This window comes from Sebastes fasciatus, chromosome 16, assembly GCF_043250625.1.
Source record: "Sebastes fasciatus isolate fSebFas1 chromosome 16, fSebFas1.pri, whole genome shotgun sequence".
Taxonomy (NCBI): Eukaryota; Metazoa; Chordata; class Actinopteri; order Perciformes; family Sebastidae; genus Sebastes; species Sebastes fasciatus.
This window is the reverse complement of record NC_133810.1, coordinates 5,086,620-5,108,196: the sequence shown is the minus strand read 5'-3', so window position 1 is coordinate 5,108,196 and position 21,577 is coordinate 5,086,620. Positions and strand designations below refer to the sequence as shown.

The 21,577-nt window shown below is 42.8% G+C and overlaps 1 protein-coding gene and 1 long non-coding RNA gene across 3 annotated transcripts in view; both read left to right on the top strand.

Annotated features, from left to right (window-relative positions):
* Positions 1 to 21,577, top strand: part of LOC141752250 (uncharacterized) — a 423,479-nt gene that overhangs the window by 289,813 nt on the left and 112,089 nt on the right. The gene's annotated exons all lie outside the window — the stretch shown is intronic.
* klf8 (Kruppel like factor 8) overlaps positions 1 to 21,577 on the top strand; it is a 68,748-nt gene that overhangs the window by 19,571 nt on the left and 27,600 nt on the right. For both annotated transcript variants that reach the window (XM_074612148.1, XM_074612147.1), the window contains exon 2: positions 15,389 to 15,742. In XM_074612148.1, the coding sequence (XP_074468249.1) occupies positions 15,389 to 15,742 (354 nt within the window). The remainder of the gene's footprint in view (positions 1 to 15,388; positions 15,743 to 21,577) is intronic.

The window sequence follows — 21,577 nt, the reverse complement described above, 5'->3', positions numbered from 1 at the left end:
AAAGAAACTAGGGGTTATTTACTACAGAAATCCTTGAATTTCAGGACATTTGTGAAACATTTGTGACATTGATGGTGGAGGTTCAACCCATGTTGGTGTTTTCATGCTTGTAACAGCAGGTTTGGTGATTTATATTTCAGTTGAGTAGAAAGACAACGCTCTCCTCTTCTTAGAAAAACAATCTTTTTGTTCTGGAAAACTGTTTTAATCTTTCTGTTCCTTTTCCAAACAATGCAAATGATGAAACTTGTGTTTATCCCCTTCGAAGATATCAGATGTGATATTGTGTACATTTAAATGCTTAATGAACATGCATTGGTCATGCAAATAATGGGGTTGGTTGGTGTTCATACTGAGACAGTTGCAGGCAACACGTCTGTTATCCAAAGTAGGATTCAGAGAAAGATGCAATTTAAACAAAACAAAAAATTTGCTGTTAGAGTTTAGTTTTACTCATGAAGTTTTTTGGGATCACGTAAATCATAATGGTGAAATACGGTAAATTGTTTTTAACATGACTTTAATTATTTTGTATATTGCAAGATGAAAACATCAGAGTGACTCAGCTCTTGTTACTGTAAGTGTCCTCCTGATCTTGCCGTGATGATGTCCGTGGTGACCAGGGCTCACGGACGCTCAGCACATCTTATCTTTCAGCGTGTGTGGGACTCAAAGGATTCACATCTCTTGACTCTCCAACGAGCGTCAGAGCAGCTCCAGCCCTGAACTTCCTGCAGAAACCTCCTGCCTCGGCTCCTCTTATGCCGACTTTAGCCCTGATTTTATGCTCGCCGACAGTTTTTGGAGCTCTCGGACAAAAACCAAGCGCTCGCATATTTGCGCTCAAGTGCTGAACCGTCCAAAGTCAATGCCAAAATTGTTAAAACGTGACAGTACTCTTTCTAAAGTACCGCAGGCACCGTCAGGTCTCGAGGCGTCGAAAATCCCAAAACTCACTATCAACATGTTCAGTGGCATGTTAACGGAGGTTGCATTGAGTTTCATTATGATGCTTTCAAGCTCTATTCAGTAAAAATGAGTACTGGGTGAAGGTAAATTCAAAACATAAAAATTTTGTTTTTGGAAAGAAACATGAATAAATCCAGTTGTTTGAAGGAGATGTTTTCACAGCAATATAAAATAGATATTAGAGAGGGAATTATGACCTGTTTAATGTCCTAACACTAGCTCTAAGTGGAATTTCAGTGATATTGGTATCGACTACTAAATTTCCGGTATCGTAACATCCCTAATAGGAACTTTGTGTTGCGAATAAAGTTGTTGTTGCACCTAAAGAAAACAGACCATGAATAGTAAAGACGTGTGGAAACAGGCTATTATGTGAACAAGTGTGCCAACGACAACATCAAGGAGCTTGACTACGCCTCCGTGTCACTTCTTGCGTGTGTTTTCGTGACCTTATCGGGGATTCCTGTGAAAGGTCTTGCAGCGTGTGATGTCCTGTCGCCGGTCATTCATGTAGTGTGAAAACCACAATCACTTCAAGACTCTAGATTACAAAACAGCGAGTTGTGTATAGTGTGAACAGAACAGAGATCGGATGACTTTGAAAGTGTTGCAGTGTGAACTTGTCTTTCTAGAGGACCCTGTCCCTTTAAGAGGCGGTGGTCCGTCCTCAGCTGACGGAGGGTGGAGGGGGTGAAACGGTCAGGGAGTGGTCGACGACGGGAGATAAGTTTGTCTTCTCTGTCACGGTGCAAAGAAGAAGTAGATGTGTAGTTTTCAGTGTTTACTGTGTCAGCATGTGATGATGTAACATTACAGCGTCATGGCTACCATGTTTACTTTAGATATTTAGTATTATACTGAATGTATTAGAAATGAATATGGTGATAAAGACACGAGTGAGAGAGGGCAGTGAGGGATTGTGAGAGGGTTATGAAGAGGAGAGAGAGTTAAAGAAGGAGGGGGAGGAAGGAGACATATGCTTCTAAGGTCACAGCTGTGTGAGAGAGGGTGAGACACGGTTTTTTTACTCCTCTTCCCTCGCAGTTTTGTTTTTCATCTGACTCTGTTTTTTTAGTTTTCTCCTCTTCACCTCGTCCCACCCCTCTTTCATCTGTTTTCTGTATTCCTCCCCTCCTTGCTCCTTTTAACTGTGTTTCCTGATTCGATGCCATCGTACTCTTCCTCCTCTTCCTGTCTCACCGTCCCCTCTCCTCCTTGCAGGACAATATCGAGATGGCACTGCTTGGCACGGAGAGTCCTCAGGCCACAGCAACATAGCGGCCAGTTAACATGCAACATGCACATATGAAGAGAGAGGCATTCAATGCTGAGAATGAATGAATGAAAATCACAGTGTTATGGGAGGAATGTCTTATCGTCCGCACACATCTGTCGAGCGAGAACATTTTCTGAATAAGTATTTCTGAGGCAGTGTTCAGACAGCCAGCATCAGCCTTTTCATGAAATGTTGGACACTCATTCACGTCCCCCCTCAGGATGAACTGAAATAACTTTGGTGATCCGTTAAGAATAGCGCTGATTTAAGAAAATATAACCATATAATTGTCTCACCGGTACCTGAACGCATGGAGCCAATGAGCCCATGGGCACAGACATGCAAAACACCACACCACCTCTCCTACACGAGCAAGACACACAGACTCTATGGTTGTTTAGCCTCGTTTTTCTTGTTTTGTGTCTCTTTGTGGTTGCTTTGTGTCTTAGTGTAGTCATTTTGTGTCTATTTGTAGTTGCTTTGTGTCTTTTTGCAGTCATTTTGTGTCTCTTTGTGGTCATTTTGTCTCTTTGTAGTTGCTTTGTGTCTCTTTATGGTCATTTTGTGTCTCTTTGTAGCTGCTTTGTGTCTCTTTGTGCTCATTTTGTGTCTCTTTATGGTCATTTTGTGTCTCTTTGTAGTTGCTTTGTGTCTCTTTATGGTCATTTTGTGTCTCTTTGTAGCTGCTTTGTGTCTCTTTGTGCTCATTTTGTGTCTCTTTATGGTCATTTTGTGTCTCTTTGTAGCTGCTTTGTGTCTCTTTGTGCTCATTTTGTGTCTCTTTGTAGTTGCTTTGTGTCTTAGTGTAGTCATTTTGTGTCTATTTGTAGTTGCTTTGTGTCTTTTTGCAGTCATTTTGTGTGTCTTTGTGGTCATTTTGTCTCTTTCTAGTTGCTTTGTGTCTCTTTGTGCTCATTTTGTGTCTCTTTGTAGTTGCTTTGTGTCTTAGTGTAGTCATTTTGTGTCTGTTTGTAGTTGCTTTGTGTCTTTTTGTGTGTCTTTGTGGTCATTTTGTCTCTTTCTAGTTGCTTTGTGTCTCTTTGTGGTCATTTTGTGTCTCTTTGTAGTTGCTTTGTGTCTTTTTGTAGTTGTCATTTTGTCTCTCTGTGGTTGTTTTGCCCCTTTTCATAATTGTTAAGAGTCTCTTTGCAGCTGTTTTGCATCTCTTTGTAGTCTTTATGAGTCTCTCTCTGGTTGGTAGTCTACCTGTCTCTTTGAGTGACATTCTGTAGGTGAAAATGATGGGAGGCCCCTGACACTTTGGGCCCCTGGGCCTGTTCCTGGAAGGCTTACTCAGTAATCCATCCATGCCTGAATGCACCAACGCAGCCCTTTGCATATTTGTAATGTTTTCCGTCTGAATGTCCAACAAGTCAAGACTCCATCTGTTGCTTTTTGCATCTCAAGTGATATAAAACAGCCAAGATAGTAATCACAGGAAGTCCTGTTACACAGCAGGTTTTTGGTGGCATGGCCTTTTAGCACGCAACTGCCCGTCTCATCTCTGTGACTTATTAACCAAGCCACACCCTTCCACATATCACACACACACAGAGAGCAACAGAAAGTAAGGGAGGTCAAGAGGAGAAAGAAAAATGAGAGACGGAGGGGAGGTGGGCAGAGAGAGAGAGAGGGGTGTGTGTGTGTGTGTGTGTGTGTGTGTGTGTGTGTAGTTGTGCATGTGTGAATTTGTCTATATAAAGGAAGTGCAGGCCAAAAGCTTCTGACCCTGATCGCTCACACGCCATATGTATGAACACACACTTTGACTTTTCCTTCATTTTGCTTCGAAGCGTCCTTCCCTGAGAGGGGGTCCTCTCGCTTCTCAGGGCCGAGGCTGTGAGGGGAGGGGCATGTGTGTGTGTGTGTGTGTGTGTGTGTGTGTGTGAGAGAGAGGGAATCCAGTTACAGGAGTTGTGCAATGTTTGGACCCTCAACTGGAAACCAATGGGAACTGACCTCCCTGCCCTCTCCCAACTTATCTGCTCCTCCTTCTCCTCTCCTCTCCTCTCTTCTCTTCGGTCCTGTATTTCATTGCAGTTATAAAATAAGTTAAAGGTAAAACTATCAGAAACTCTCAGGTAGAGTACAGGTAATAAATGTCATTGGCCATTTTCACCAATCGGCGAAGTGTCACAAATATCACCGATGTTTGACGCGGACAGGACTCACTCAAGTCACAGGCTGTGTTCCAAACTGCATACTAACATACTGCATACTGCCTGCCAAATGGATTATTCACATTGAAGTACGATCAAGCAACGGCCGGGTCGGTCTCGAAGCAGCCCGCCACCAAATTGACCACATGTTGGGAATCTAAACGGTTACTGTCTTGCATATTAATACTTAATATTAACAGCTTTTAGCCTGGCTCAAAATCTTACAAGTCTGACGGCCGGACCGGTGTCAAGGCACCCCGGTGCCAGCGGCTCCGTCACATCTCCGAAAACGATCGCAGCAAATTTCCAAACATGTTATTTGGATAAACTGACCACATATTGGGAATCTAAACGGTTACTTTCTCGCATTAAAACATTTAAAATCTCACATCATTGACGTCCGGTCTCAAGTCTCTGAGTATGTGCAGTAAGCTCACGTCTCATAGGACTTTCTCACGTACACAAATTAACATACTATGCCGTGTGAACGCACTACATACTCCACTTTACGTACTTACTATGACTAGAATGAATGGTATGTTAGTATGCGAACTCTTGAACTAGTCTTGTCTGTAAATGGACGACTGCCCTCAGGTGTTTGGGGTATTCTTTGTTTTCCCAAAACACAAACAATGTGATATCATATTCAAATATCTTTGGCAGCTCCAGTAGAGTTTGTCGGCAAGAAATGTTTTAGTGCATCTAGAGGTGCTTTCAAATGGCGAGCAGTTGATTCCGCCGCCTCCATTGCCTCCGATGTAAACACAGCGGCAGCTGAGGTTGACGGCTACAGCACTCCTTCCAATAGAAGCAGGAAAATGTCCACTTTAAAAATCACAAAAAGCCATATCATTGGATTATTTTTGTGCCATTCATGTGTGCTGAAAACTCAAATCGCTGCAGCCTCAAGCTTTATATTTGGAATTAATGGGGTGCCATCTTTGACCACCACCACCACCAAAGCGTCAACATCCTGCCTGGGAAACCTTTTTATGCTAACGCTCCCATCATTGGTCAATCTGTAACCAACCCGGGACTCCGGCCGCACCTCGTCTTTGTCCCTTTATTACTGAAACGTGCCCAAATAATCCCAAAGATGCCATAAAATCAATAAAGATGCATAACCTCCCACTACGACTGCACCGGAGCCTTGTCTGCTTTTGCATCCACCGCCCTGACAAATTACCGTTTTATATCTGAATGCTATCGACAGCGTGTCGGGAGGATTTTAGACGCCGCTGTGAACTGAGGTTGAACCCTCGGCGGTATGAGCAGGCGGACATTATTTCTGTTATTTCTCTTCTCGTGCTGATTGTCAGTGCGCTCATCAGCTACATCAAACGACAGTGAACCCCAAGTGAAGCCGCTGCATAGTTAAATAACGATACTATTAAAGGACACTCTGAGTCTAACAGGAGTCGGTTTAGACAGAAACACATTTATATGTGTGTGTGTTTTCCTTTGATAGGTCTTTCTGGAGCTGCTCTGGGAAAGTGCTGCGTGTTCGTTCATGGGTGTGGGCATAACCAGACGTGAACCGTGTACATATGTGCATGTGTGTGTGGACCCTGTGATGGCATGAACAGAGTGTGGCTGACTGGGGCAACCCAACCCTCCCCCCCGCCCAAAACACACACACACACACACACACACACACACACACACACAGGGCCGGGGGTGTTGGAGAGAGGCAGCACTGACCCAGATAGTGTCTCTGTCCCACCCTCTCTCTCACAGGCGCTGTAAAAAATAAGCTCAGCAAGAGTTTTTATTTCCCCACTGAGTACTGGTGTAAATGTTTAGAAATGTCTGTCAGAAAATATTAAATTAAAATATCACAATATCCCAGAAGTCAAGTCTTTACACACCGGGGGGTTGGTGAATATTATGCAGCGAAAAAGCAGCGTAATTTATAACGTCATCAACCAATCACGTTGTTGTGTGGAACGGGTTGCCTGTATTTATGAAACAACAACACGGAGGCTCCGTAGTCTGAACCAAGACGGCGAACTTTATTAATCCTTTCAACCTTGACAAAAGCAGCGCAGACCAGATCCACTCCGTCTGTTCTTACCTTTAATATTCGTAGGTGAGTATTTTGCATTTTCGCGTCGTTTATCCGTCACGCCTCCGGTGTGTAACGGTCTTAAAAAGTACGTCTACAGTAAGCCAGTTAAATAAACAACCTGCAGCATTTTTGTCACCTTAAAACTGAACTTTTTAAAAAATGGTCTCCAGAGTGGATGCATCTTAAATCCCCGGCTTGGTGTTTCAGGAACATTTTAAGAGATTTTGCAAAACACTAAAGTCACCTGTAACTTTCTTTTGACGTCTCATTTTAAATGTCAGTGTAGCCGATCAAATAGCACAGCGCTCACTTACGTATCTTGATATTGTCGGACAACGGCGTAATCATAAATGAATGATTTTAGTATTAATGAGAGGCTATTAAATCACTATTTGATACTTATTTCATTGTCCGACAACAGAAACAGAAAATATGTAAATGAGAACAACAAAATTATGAATTTGGCTTTAATAAAACACAGTATATGTGATCACAGAGAGGGACAGAACAGAGGTTTAACGGGCTGAGACTCAAAGCAAAGTAACTGGGCTGTGTCTGCTGATCAGTTCCCTTTTGGTGAAGGTAAATGAGGGACGTTTAAAACCCATGTTCCAAGTTGCAGCAAAAAGACGTCGTCCCGTTCTGTCTTCCCAACCCCTCATGGGAAGGAGTGTAAAAGGCACATCATTTCTGTGTGTCATGACAACGCATTTCAGGCTTTTCGCGTGCCGTTTAACGCCACGTTGTTAATGTGAAATGGTCACAGTTAGGTTTAGGCAACAAATCCACTTAGTTAGGTCTCGGAAAAACATCACGGTTGGACTAAAAATAAAAAGTAAAATACGTACAGAAACAACGTAACATAAGTACAGAACAACAGTACACTTAAACAACATCCTACTCACATGGAGTTCTTTCTATTTTGGCCTTGTGCTACTGAGAGTCTTATATTTTAGTGAAGCAGCAATTGCCAGAATCCAACTTTGTGTTGCTTCCAGCTGTCTGTGTGATCACACATCTGATCGCATGATACACATGTTGTCATTCTATTTGTGTAAAAACTACATTAAATCACAGAGCCACAGGTAAGAGGAAGAGATGATCACACCTTTATTTTTATTAGTGTATTCCTTTATGTCTGAATGTTTGGGAAGCTGTCATTTTTTGCAGTAAGTGCATCCAGCACCTCTCCTGTCAGGTCTCCATCTCTTGCGGTCCCACATCAGAAGAATGAACAATCAAAAGATATTTAAATGTTTCTGCTTTAGCTAGTAGATGATTTAAACGTATTGTCTTAAATCCCATTCATTGTTTCAGTGACAGCGTTTGAATCCCAGACCAAAGTGAATGACAAATCCAGACAAGACACGACTCCTCCGCTCTGCTCGGCTCCCTACGGCCCGGCAGTAACAGACTGGTTGTTCTGAGCGGGTGTGAATGTGTGGGACCGTATGAGGATGAAGCAGAGTGTTCAGTTCACGCTCAGTCAGCCTTCGCCGGTTAAAAATAGATTTTAAAAAATGTTGAGATTGGCCTGTTTGAAGCCCGGAGACAGATCCTCTAGTGGACGGCAGCAGAACGACAAATCTAGTCCTCATTTAGGGGGATTTTTAGGTCTGCAACTAATTTCACTGCTATTTTGTCTTTCCATTATTAAATGTCAAAAGTTGTGAACAAATTATCATCACAACAGTCCAAAACCCAACCTTATTCTATTAACAATGCTATAAAAGAGAGAAAAGCAGCAACTCCTCTCATAACTTATTGTCTCAATCGCTAGTTTCAAGTCTTCTTCAATACAGCATGATGTTCATTTAGTAAATTATGGTCCCATTTAGAGTCAAATAGACCATAAAGCAGGGGATGCTTTAGGGCGGGGCTACCTTGTGATTGACAGGTCGCTACCACGGCGTTGTCCGGTCTGGGAGTTGTCCGTGTTTTCGTCTTACAACTTTAACCCTTTCACAGTGTGTTTTCACTTCATGAAAGTTAATTCTAACCTATTGGTCGCCTAAAAATGTCTTATTCAGTGTTTCATTTACCTCAGAAGTCGGGGGTGGGAACTGGGAATGACGTCACACCCGTGTTCCGGTACAACCAGTTGGAATACTTAACGAGGTTTGCTCCAGCCAGGTTAAAGCTATTGTTGTTTTCACAAGCTGGTATTTTGTGCATACAAACTCCGTAGCACACATGTCCACAGATAGAAGTCGGACAGTATACTGTGTGCATATGACTGATTTAACGAGACACAAATAAGACTATAAGTGTTAATAAACAGTATTTGCTGCAGCTTCTTTACTGCTGATGCGCTCCGTCTTGGATTTTGAGGTTGGTGTTGGTGAGGTTCGTCTGACTTTCTGAGTCAACGGGTGACGTCACGGTGACTACGTCCACTTCTTATATAGTCTATGGCAGTAATGCACCTTTTAGGGCTTCAGCTATATTTTCCATCCAAAACAGGCGACTAGTTTACACTCTATTGGAACTTGGAAGCAAAAGAATAGTTCACCGTGGCTGCTAGAGAACTAACCTCATCTGATCAGGTTGTAATTCAGCTTTTGAATGAATGTGGGTGGGGTAATAGAAAGGTTTCGCTCTTTTGTCGACTCAGCAGTGACACAGTTTCAGTGAAGAGGTCTTCTCTCTCTCCGTCTGTCCGTCTTCAAGTCCTACTCGTCCCCCTCTTCTACCCCCACCCTGACTTCCTGTGGTGGGATCAGAGGCTGACAGGGTCACACCCACCCCACCCTTTTTTATTCCTGGAACTCCACAGTGAGACCCCCCCCCACTCACACACACACATACTCTTGTCACTCCTCATTTACACACATACAACATGCACTCTCACTCAGTCTCCCACTATCACTACTCATTAGTGCTGCTTTCTCCACACACACACAATCACGCACACACGCACGCACACACACACACACGGTCCTTCCCCTTGACTGCCTCGTCCGCCAGCAGATGTGGATCAAGTGGGATTTGCCAAAGATTGTCAGTGTTTGCTTGGTTCTGTTCGGGGTGGTAGGATGAATGGGTGTGGTTTGTTACGCTGCAGAAAGTTCAGACGACTTAAAAAATTGAGTGTGTTTTATTTTTTTCTGTGATTTACTGCTTACGTGGCTCTGTCTGAACTCCACCTAGCTTTAGCTCCACATTAGGTTTAAACAAGGAATTATTTGCAAATCCCATTGGATCCAGGTCTGGCTGCAGCACTCTGCTCCTCCAATCCAAAACCTTTTCAACACATTCATTTTGGACTTTGTAAATAAGATACTCGTGTTATAAAACATAAGTACGCAGAATTTAAGGCCTTGCGATGTAGAGAAAAATATCAGTTATTCTGTTTTTATTGTCGCTGCATATGAAGATTTATGTGAGATCATTTGTATGTGACGGCGTAGAAATGTTTCCTTAAAGCCGCTGCTGGAGTTCTGCCCTTCAGCTGTGCCGTCCTTCAGCTCTTTCCAGCAGACAAAAACAAATCCTCCCTCCTCAAAACTGTCTGACACTCACCTAAAAATGTTAAAAATGATGCTTTCGCAACTAGAAGAGGTGCTTCGTATCATCGGAAATTCCCCCCCCAAAATCTTGGCGATGAGAAAACGCGGAAGACAGAATGTGATTTGGCTCAGTGAGGTGAGCTGAAGCAGCTCCTGAGTTTCCATCCTGTGACCAACAACAGCCGACAATAGTTTGCATTTTCTCTGTCGGGTCAATTTACAACTTGATGAGGGATTAGAAGAAGGTGACGAGGACGTTCTGATTTCATTCAGGATGGTTTGATTGTTGAGGGGCGAGCCATTTATATTCATGTTATACCTCCACTGAAGTGAATGGGCAGGTTTCACATGAAAGAAGTGGTCAATAACAGAAGAGAAGAGGTGATAACGAGGCCGATTGAAAACATCATGCAGGAACAAACCCCCGAGAAACTAAACAGAAATGAAGATGACGGACAAAAGAACAAATTGTAAATTCACTGTAACAATATTGGAACACATTTATCGGAGGACCTTTCAGATTCTGGATGTTTAATTAACGTTAACTCTCGTAATCCAGACTTCTTGAACATCTTTCACTCATGCAGACATAATTTACATGTAGGGGGTTGCATAACTTCCTGTTTCCTGCACGTTTCATCTTCTTAACTCTTTATACAACTACACAGGAAGTTGGGTATACAATTACATTTGTTTAGCTGAAACTTTTATCCAAAGTGACAAAGTGCCCACAACGACAGGAAATCAACACATAGAAATATAAGAATGAATCAAACAGTGTGTTCTAATACCCATATTACCATACTATTAAGTATGCCAGAAAAAGATTTTAGTATACCTCAATATGTCAAATGCAGTAAGCCAAAAACACCAGGATGTCCTACTACCTTCCGTTGCATTATGCAGTTTGCTTTTCTGGGTATTCTGACCTACAATCCTCGTAGAAGATACGCCACATTGACTGAGCTACCAAAAAAGTGCAGACTGATGACAGCCTGATGCGACGGATATATGAGCAAGAGGGTTAAAGTTCAAGGCGCAATGTTTAAGACTAAGCTATGTCCCAGTTGTATGTACAGTATGTACTTTGTAAGGGCAGCTGCAGGATGTACTACAAGTAAAAAGTATGTGTTTTGGAACGCAGCCTCTGTTTGACTGCAGTAACAACGCGACTGCTTTCTTGCAGGAGGCATTGCCACAGCTTTACTACGGCACAGTGCTAAAACCACAGCTGACCGATGCAATGTTCTGTGAAACCCCTGATGGAAACCCATTCTTAGAACATTAGGAGGCTTCCAGATATTGTGTGTTTTCTCCTCCAGCCGGGTTCGAGGTGTGTGAATACTAAGAGCAGCTGCAGTCAGTGTTGCCAGATCTGGCGAGAGAAACAAGCAACCAGGTCCGTAGAAACGAGCCCAGGAGCCCAGCCAAGGAAGCAACACTCCCCCCCCAAAAAAGCCCAAAGCAAGCGACCTTACGTACCTACTGTACCAAAATATGAGAGAGACAAGCAGCCACTTGATCACTTCATATTTATGATGCAATGATTGCATGCATTGCATAGTTGCATACATTAAACTTAAAGAAGTTGAACGTTTCATGTTTTTTTTTGCATCCATCTTTAGCTTGTAACTTTACATTTTTCTTTTGAACTAAACTAAAAGAAGTTGAACATTTTAGTTCATTTTTAGCTTATAACTTTACATTTTTCCTGTTCTGTCTCGCCTAACTAGATCGGCATGATGTGCTCGTATATCCCATTTACAAAAACGCCAAACCGCCTTTGAATCGTCCCCCACATGAGGGCAGATCCAATCTTTAAATCCACTCTCTTTTTCCCAGTCTTTGTTGCACTTTTTGCCATATTTTGCCAACTTAGTACCTGGCATTGTTGGCTAAACTCCATCAACCCCGTGAAGATTTGTCTCACTACAACAACACTCTGAGTGGTGGCGGTGGCGGTTGCGGGGGTTGTGTACGGACAATCTAGACCGGTATAGAGGAGAGAGACAGGAGCCAAAATAACCAACTACACTTTAGAAACAAGCCCCCAAAAACTGCAACCTGCGACTACAGAAAACAAGCCCAAAGTCGCTTATGATGAAACACCCAAAATCTTTTATCTGCAGTGCATTGTGGTCCATTTCCTGCTGCTGTCGGTGTAGAAACCACATGGATTTCTTCTGTGATTGTTGAACGTCGGGGCGAAATGGCAGCGCTGCAAAACCTGATGTAAAAAAAAATCCATCTGCTGTTAAACTCAGCGGTGCTACAGGGTCTGTTTGGACACATTTTGGATAAAGAGATAGAAAGTATTAAGATACTCTGAAATGTTTCATTGAGGCTGTTTGGTGTACTTTCAGAGCGTGGCTGTGTGTGTGGGGGGGAAGGTGTGGCCTTTACCTTTGTTTAGAGACACAGAGGGGGCTCTGTCCCATCACAATGGGACTGAGAGACCAGTGTGTGTCCTCTCTCTCGCTCTCTCTCTGTGTGTGTGGGAGGGAGGGGTAGTGCTCGCAGCCACACCCAGACTGATTGGCTGAGGCCACACCTCACAGTGGAATCCACTGGAGCTGGGTCACATGTCGGCCTGCAACAGTCTGCCTGCAGTAACCGGCTCAGCTAAACACACTAAACTCAACTAAAGAACGGATTAAAACCTCACTGCAGGAAAGTCCAGTGATTCTGTCAGGTTTTTTAAGACTGACCTGGATTTGTCTCAGCACTGGATTCAGGATAAAGAAAGAAAGTCTTTCCAATTTGTGAAGTTTACAGGACAGTAAGTACAATTAATCTAGAATACAGTAATTCAAATTGTAATGCCTAAAAGCTTTTTATTACTGAATGCTGAACTTTTATCTTCCCGTGATTGTCGATACAGACAGGAAGTATGAACTTCTTTCTGTATTTGAGCGTCTGTCTTTCTGTGAGAAAGGTGTGAAGTCACTTCACCATCACTTCCTGTCTGAAACTTGCCTCCACACGATGATTAATATCGAGCCACGCTGGATCGGTGAGTGTGACGGACGATACTTTAGTGTGAACAGAGCCACATAATTTGGCAACCCGACAAGATGTTTCACATTCAAGGCCAAGTGTGGACGTGTAGATCTCACAGATTTTAAAACCACAACTCAGAAAACAAAAGAATTCCTCTGAAACAGCGTCTGTAACCGCATTCACATCAGCAACAGCTGAGCTTAAAGAGGAAGAGAGAAACATCGGAAGGGAAGTCATCCTCTTATACAACTTCCACTAGTGAAGGTCAGCAGTGTTCAAACCGTGGGACACGACCCGGCGGCGGGTCGGGTCGGGTCGGCTGACTCAGTCCGTGTGCAGGGAAAAATATGGATTTGATTTAATATCGCATTCAAATTGTCTCGCTGCTTTTTGAAGACAATATGGTCGGAAGACTGAAATTACACCATGAAACTACTTCTGCGGCTTTAAATCACTTTGATTTGCCAATTAATCGAGTGGTTTAGCGTAATTTCCATAATTGCTTAATCATTTAAGTCATCTCCAAAAAGCTCTCTGTGATTCATTCTGTCCTTTACGTGTTCTTCTTCACTGATTCAGATCATTATACTGTCAATTTTTCGATTCAGGTCTCATTTTGGGAGCTTTGACTTGTTTTGTTAAATGGAAAACAGCATTTGTAGATCAAAATAATGTATGTTTTGTTTTGGTATCGGAGCAGAACCACGCTGGCATTCAGTGGAAACCCTCAAGTAGATGATTTAGTTGCCGCCCCCTCTTTGTCGTTTTGGTCTTAGTTGCCTAAGATTTCACAAGTTGATTAGTTGTTTTCATGCTGAATGACTTATTTCCATGAAACTTATGAGCACATATCTGGTCAGGCTGTTCTCATACACCGTTCAGAGCTACACCTACAAAAAGTAATGCACCATAAGTCGTATATATCCCACAAAATTAATCAAGAAAGAGTGACAAACGGCGCGTAGGGAGGAGGACGGGGTGGATAGGTGGATCAGAAAAACACACCAGACTTTCACCCAGACTTTCACCCAGACACACCCATGTGTGAAACCAGAAGTCGATGTTGATTTATTTATCACGTAACACTTTTGGTATTATTTTAAGCCAAACCATCTTTTCCTAAACCTAATCAAGTAGTTTTGTTGCCTAAACCTAAGGAAGGTGTTTCCTGTGAAGACGTGTGAAGTTTATTTTGAAAAGACTGGAGCAGAAATTGATGCTGGACATTTGTAGGAAAACGCACGGAAAATGAAGAATAACTTTTTGTAAGATATACGAAACCTTGGATAAGGATACGTTGAAACACCAGATTTAAAGCGGTGCTTTGTGGAGGAACTCTTGAGTGTTAGTCGACTAATCGAAGAATGTCTTTAGTCCAGGAAGGCTCTAGAGGATTTACATCTTTAGAAACATTCAACATTGTTCACGCAAATCTAGTTTTATTTGTAGGAGTGTAGTAGAGTATCAGAGGAATACTCTGATAGAGTCGTAGCACATTTAGATGTCAGAGAAAGGAAGAAGTGGACATGGAGAGAAAATGGAGACAGAGAAGAAGAAGAAGAAGAAGAAGAAGGGGTGTGTGCATTGCTAGAAGTGTGTGTGTGTCGAGTCACTCTGCCTCGGCACTCCCCACACCTCTCTCTCTCTCTCTCTCGCTCTCTCGCTCTGTTTCTGTGTCTCTCGCTCGGCTTCCAGAAAAGGGTGTGTCCGCCTGCCTGCTCTGAAAGGGAGGGAGGGGTCAGTCCACGGCTACTCCTCCCTACTCTCTGTTATTTCTCTTTCGCTCTCATTCCCTCACTGGCAGCCTCAGGATTAGGCCTTTGTCTCTCTGCCTCCTCTCTCTCTCTCTCTGCCTTTCATTTTCTATCTCTTTTTAAGCAGAGTGTGTGTGAGTGTATATGTGTGAGTGTATATGTGTGTGTGTTGTTACCCCCCTCTTCTGGCAGATTTTTGAGAAGAGGTTTTCTTTAGCCAGCTTTTAGAGGTAATGCTTGGAGCCATGCTTCCCTCCCCTCCTCCTCCAAACTCTAGCATGCCATTTCCTGTCTCACTTCCTCTCCTACCTGTCTTCCTCCCCTCTTATCTCTTCTCCTCCCTTTTCCACATTTCCCTTCCTCTTCTCATGCTTCCTTCTCTCTCTCACTTTACTCCTCATTCCTTCTTCAAATCCTTTAGCAAATCCCCTCCTTTCACCCTCTCTCCCCCTGGCCTGGAAGTTTTGGCTTTTTTCTTTTTTTACATTGTTCTCACCCTTCCCTTCCCTCCCCTGTTTTTCTCTGCTATTTCTCCCCACCCCCCCTTCCTCAACTATCACCTCCTCAGCCCCCTTTCCTCTCCTTCCCTACCTTCTTCCTCTGCTTGTCATAGATCCCTCTCACCTTCTGTCTCTTCTCCTCTTCCTCCTCAGTGCCAGTCGACTCCTAAGCAGAAGAAGAGTGCCGTCGGCGCCCAGAAGAAGCAGAAGAGCCCGGCCAAACAGAGCACCCTGACCCAGCAGCAGAAGCAGCAGCAACCGCCGCCGCCGTCGTCATCGCCACCGCCGCCGGGAGCCCGGGAAGAGGAGGAGAAGGAGGAGGAGGAGGAGGAGGAGGAGCCGGCGACCAGGCCTCGGCCGCCGCAGGAGAAGCAGGAGGAGGAAGCAGGCGAGGAGGAGCGAGAGGAAGTGGCGACACAGTCTGTGAAGACGAAGGAGGAGGAAGAGGAGGAGACAGTCATGCCGTCTGTACAGATCAAACCAGAGCCGGAGGAGATGGAGTGCACGGTGAGGAGGGGGAGGTTGGGTGGAGCTGATTTGTTGATTGATGATGAGGATGAGAGTCAGGCGGGTGTGGCCGCAGACTCCCATCGCTCACGATCAGGTGTGTTTGATCACGTTGAGTTCACTCTATCGATGTGATTAACCGAATATTAATTTGTCAAACGATACGACTCTAACTTCTCTTAAGTGTTCCAACTTAAGGGAGTCAAATCAGAACCACGGCCTCCGTTTCACACCAATCTCACAATTAAACGACGTACCTTTCTGTAATAATAACAGCGTACTCGCCACCTTAATTGCGGAGATCTGAGAACACGACAAGATCGCCAAAGGCTAAACGCAATAAACAGGTCAGACGATCAGACTGTAAACAAACCTCCAAAGTAGCCAAACCTATTTGGAAGAATAACAAATGTGCCCATCCCCAGACATGCCAAACTGACATCAAAGAACTAGAAGGACGTCTGTTGCGTCGCCTCACGTCGCTTTCATCTTGGCCAAAAAGCCGCGGGTGTCTGTATTCATCTTTCAAAAAAGGAAAAACAGGAAGAAGACTTCTTGACTTGACTTGTTTGCTGAGTTTTCATATCAGAAAAAAAAACATTCAGTTAATTGGTCAGCTGTTTTTCCCCATTAACTAATCAATGGTTCATCTAATCTGTAAGAATAACACAGCTTTGTTAGTCTGTCGATTTCCAAGAGAGGAAATGAAACAGATCTGAGGAGCTAAAACAAAAGAATGTTGGGAATTTATGCTCGATAAATGATCGATCCTTTATGATTTTCATGTTTGAACAATGGTATTGTCAGCAGCTGGCCTCTGACAGCAGGGTCAGCACACCAGGAGGAAATCTCTGGAAAGGGAAAGTGAATGAGGAACCCCCTCATTGTCCTCAGTAAATGCTGCTGGAGAGCCTTTGAGCAAAACGTCGAACCCTCTATATCGACTCTATGGAACAGCAAGTGTAAAGATGTTGAGGAGTGTTGAGGAGTGTTTCTGCTCTGTCGACGTGATGTCAGGAGTCTGGAGCTCAGGTCGTCCCGACGGATGGAGGAAAAGATGTAGAAAATCATAAAACACATTTAATTGCTCTCACAGCGTGTTGACATTTGTGGTTCTGCATTTGTAAAAGTTGACCTTTTAGTTTGTTTTAATCCTGAGTGACTTTCAGGGAGAGTATCGGCAGAGCGAGCTTCAATGCAGGGGTCAGAGGTCAGAGCAGCACCAAAGCGCCCTGACAAGAGACTGTGTGAATCATTTTGAGGAGAAAACCTCCTCTTAAAGAGAAACTCCTGTTAGGGTTACCCGGCACAATGTCGCCTTAATGCCCCAGTGGTTTTATTTCCCAGGATCAAACTGCTTCAGTCTGAATGTCGGGTAGTAGATGAAGCTAATTTGGAGCGCAGAGATTCATCTTTTTCCTGTAATGCCGTGTCTTTCAGTCGACTTCTCTTTTTTATTTTTACATAGGACTTTTTACTCTCTTAGATTTACATGTCTCAGAGGATCTGGGTAGTGTAAATAAGATAGGCTATACCTACGGAAAGTAATGCACTGTAATTTGTTTATATAAGCCACAAAATCAATTTGCATGTAATCCACATAATCGGAAGTTTATTTTCAAAAGACTGTAAGCATGTGACGAGCGGGAATTGACATGTTCGTCATGTGTTGGTGGACATTTGTAGGAAAACGTGCGAAAAATGAGGATTAACTTTTCGTGAGATATAATACGGAGGATACGTTGAGATAAACATGACAAAGTGTGCAGTCCAAGCCTTTAAATCACAGCTAGACAAAGCGACTTTGAAGTTAGCTCCCCACTTCTACATGAACTTATTCTCCTTTGTGCCACTTAAGTGTCAGTCAACCTCCTCTATAGTGTAATTTGCTACTGTATGTCCGTCGTATCTTAACTGGTTATAGTTTCAGTCTGTGTTTGGCACATGTAGTCATGATTTTCCAGATAGATTTGAAGGAGTAATGTGCAGTATTTGCAGCTGCATCATCCAGCAATGTTTGGAGCCAGAAATTCCCATATGTCTTTTACATTACATTACATTTATTTGGCAGACACACTGCTCATAGCGTTTTTCCTGCTGTGTTTAGAATAATTTCTGATGTAAACAAACCCTAAACGGCACCAGAAACTATTCATAACTAGTTGTTGTTCTGGGTTTGTCCTGAATTAAGAGACCTGCCAATCACTGTGAGGATGAAGGGAGTTTCCAGCCCTTTTGTCCTGAACACCTTTGGATTATACCTTTGGGAATTTATACGATCTATCATTAGGTGTTGACATTATTTGGTCTACTTCTTGTCTACCAAAAGGCCACATTAAAGATATACTTAGTGATGGAGATGCATGGTTACCTGGCCGCCCTCGTGCCTATTAGAAGAGACTAACTCATTTTTACGAGTGTTGTTTGTGCCGGCTGGTTGCTGTTTTTCATTGTGATTAAGGACATGATTATTGATGGCTAGACTTTCTGAATGCTAATTAAATATAATCACATGTAATAAAAACTTTGCATGTCGCCCTGGCAGCGCGGGCATGTTGCTACACCTTTTCATGCTTTATAGGTAGGTCCTGTACCCTGTTATAATCGGAGACACATGAGGGTATTGAATAAAGGGCGTGAGCGGTAATGATAAGGTGTCACAGGCACGCCATGGCGGCCGTTAACCCGGCCTACATACTGAGGAAGGAAGGGAAGGGTGTTGTCAGCTGGATGGGGTGGAGGATGGATGGGTGAGGTATGAAGAGAGGAAGCTGTCGAGAGGGAAGCGAAGATGGGGAGAGAAAAAGAAACAATTTGGCGGCGAGGAGATGAGGAAAGAGTGCAGATGGAGAGATCGATGTGAAGGTGGAGAAGGAGGTGGAGAGGGTGTGGACGGTCAGATAAGGAATCCATTTTGTCCTCCTCTGTGTTGCTTTCAACGTTTTTTTTCCCCGGCCCACTTGGCTCTGTACATCCAGGAGAAAGGAGATGCTAACTGAGGCTCGATGCCACCATTGGTTTTCATTAGGAAACAGTGCTAACAGCCTTTTTAGTGAAAATGCCAGGCAAGTGGAGAGATATTTGTTTTTGTCAGTGGCCACACAAGCTGCAACCCAATCTCACGGGAAGGCGTATAAATAGCACAACATTACATTCTTTTCACGTGTCATTTGTACGCCACGCAACAAAACTACGGTAACAGTCGCAGTGAGGTTTAGGCAACAAAACCACTTAGTTAGGGTTAGGAAAAACCTCATGGTTTGGCTTAAAATAAGTATGCAAACTAAGTAAAATTTGCACGGAAACAACATAACAGAAGTACGGAAAACATGTCACTAATGTAACTTACAAAACAAAACACCGTTCTGAACACCAGTCTCCTGGTGGCAGTCTCTCTCACTAATTTTGAGCATGGCATATTTATGCATTTACATGGCAAAAGCATAAATGACACGCCAAAAGCAAGAATGACGTTCTTATTGCACGCTAGATGCCTTGCGCATTATCGTGTCATTCATACCCTTTTTTCTGCAAACAGGCTGCAATCAATTGAGAAGGTCAAAGGAGTATTTTGGGGTTTTGAGAACACACACATCAAAATCAAAAGATTGTTTACTCCTCTGCTCCATGCTAACACTTTATCATACACTTTGTTGAGTGACATTATCCAAAAGTACATTTTGATTTTTAAATTGCATGTGACTTTATAGAATATAAAACTATATATAATTAGTCTGGAGCTGTTTTAGATGAATACTTCAGGTACATTCATCCACTTTGAGCAGTACATTTCCTTCCATTCACCTCCTGGAGCAGCAGAGAAACTAATCCTCACAAGTCCTGGGGCCACTGGAAACCTTTATGGATTAAAAATTGAGAATATTTGGATTCCTCTATGACACATTTTCACAGTTTCCCTCCGGGGAAGCTGTGAGTTTTGGTCAGAAGTTTGAACTCTTGGCTCTTTGGGTCCCCGTCATGTCAAATTGGACCCACAATCCTCGAAATCCCCCCAATCCAGACTTTGATTTTCCTTTGTGATTGTGTGTGAGGATGTGGGATTGGCTCTGGGAGGTAAAGTTGAGAGGGAAGTTGCATGCAGGGCAGGAAACCAGCTGTTCTTCGTCCTCCGCTCGTCATCTCTTAAGTTAGAATTTAGCAACATCATGTAGACAGTGCGCTCCCAGCAGGTCACATGGTCAGGTCAAGTTCCCAGTGTCCCCTGTGGTGGTTTGTCTTCATTTCGGTTAAAATTGGATTAAGATTGGGTGTTGGTGGTTAAGGTTATAGGCTAAGCCCATAGCTATATTATGTGTGCAGAGTCTTAAGAAGTAATTGAATTGTAAATGAATAGTTTGTAACAGTGAAATGAGCCCTCCGTGTCACCTTTGCAGAGGCTGATAAATTAAATGAACTTCACCCGCTAAGACTCATTTTAGCCGATGAAAGGAGGATCATGTTCAGTTCCACTTTGTTGGTGTCATATTCATGAGCGGATTGAGAGTTTTCACGTCAAGTTTGGTTAGTTTTGGTGTCACTTAACCGGCCTAATTCTGGACAAAAGATGAGGGAATCAGAGCAGGAAATGAGCCAGGAAAAAGAGGGATTTAGAGACTGCTGTTTGTCAGCCAATCAGCAGCTAGTTGGATGCAAAGCTGCGATTTTGATTTGCGCTCACTGCTTTTTTGACATTCATTTCCATTGGTATATCAGTTGGTCAGCTGATGCTCCTGTTGTTTTTGTTTTGTGCTCACCACATCTGGACATTTCTAAAGCTTTACTTATCAAAGTTGCCTCATACCTGCCCAGACTGCCAAAGGTCATGATGCAATACCTGCTCAGTCATCATTTACAACAGACCCTTTCCATGAACACAGCCGACGTGTTTTCCTTATGAATCTGCTCTCAAGAGAGACGCCAGTATTACTAAGAAACCGATTATCGGTCTCGTCTGGCTCAATGACGGCTGGATTTATGTTTCAGTACAACTGATCACATAATACAAACTTTGTTTTTATTTTACAGTTATAAAAAGTGATCAAGCGTTTCAAATGCGACATGAACTACTTTGTGTACGTTGGCAACTTGCATCTGTACATACCAGTATGATTTGTCATACATTAAAATCCCAATTATGCAGACGACGCCCAACTTTACCTGGATCTGTCTGCAAGTGATAAGATTCTCTCCACAAGTGCATTTTCACTTTTCTATGACGACATATTACGGCCACTGTATCAGCTGTAATCAGCTGATGTGAATGCACCTATATACAGTATACTGACATGTCATGCATATATATATATATATATATATATATACATATATGAAAATACAATTAATTGGATTATATTCACCAGAAGTATAAATCATGTTACCCTTATAAATAAAAAAGAAAATACTGTTATATTGTGAGGGAAATATCTTTATTCTTGGATTTTTGTATTTGATTTGAGGTCATCTTTGACTACATGCAGACACAAAATCAAGCATTTTACTTTATCAATTTATACATATGCAATGTCTTTTTATAGCACCTCAAGTGTTCAGAGTCTCAGACAATTTTATGACTTTATAATCTCAGAGAATATTCAAGTTTTTCGTGAGTTTTTTTTCTGTTATTTATCTCTTTAATCTTAGAGATTAACATTTTTGTTTTACTCCGTCATCATAGTTTTAGTCTGACAACAGAAACAGAAAAGTGTAACACTTCTAGTAAAATATGAATCTAAAGTTCTCACAGTTATTTATTTGTTTCTGATTTTCGACTGCAAGTTTTTGGAAGTCTTTTTTTTTTTAAAAAGTACAAAATGAAAATGTGTTTTCACTGTTCTC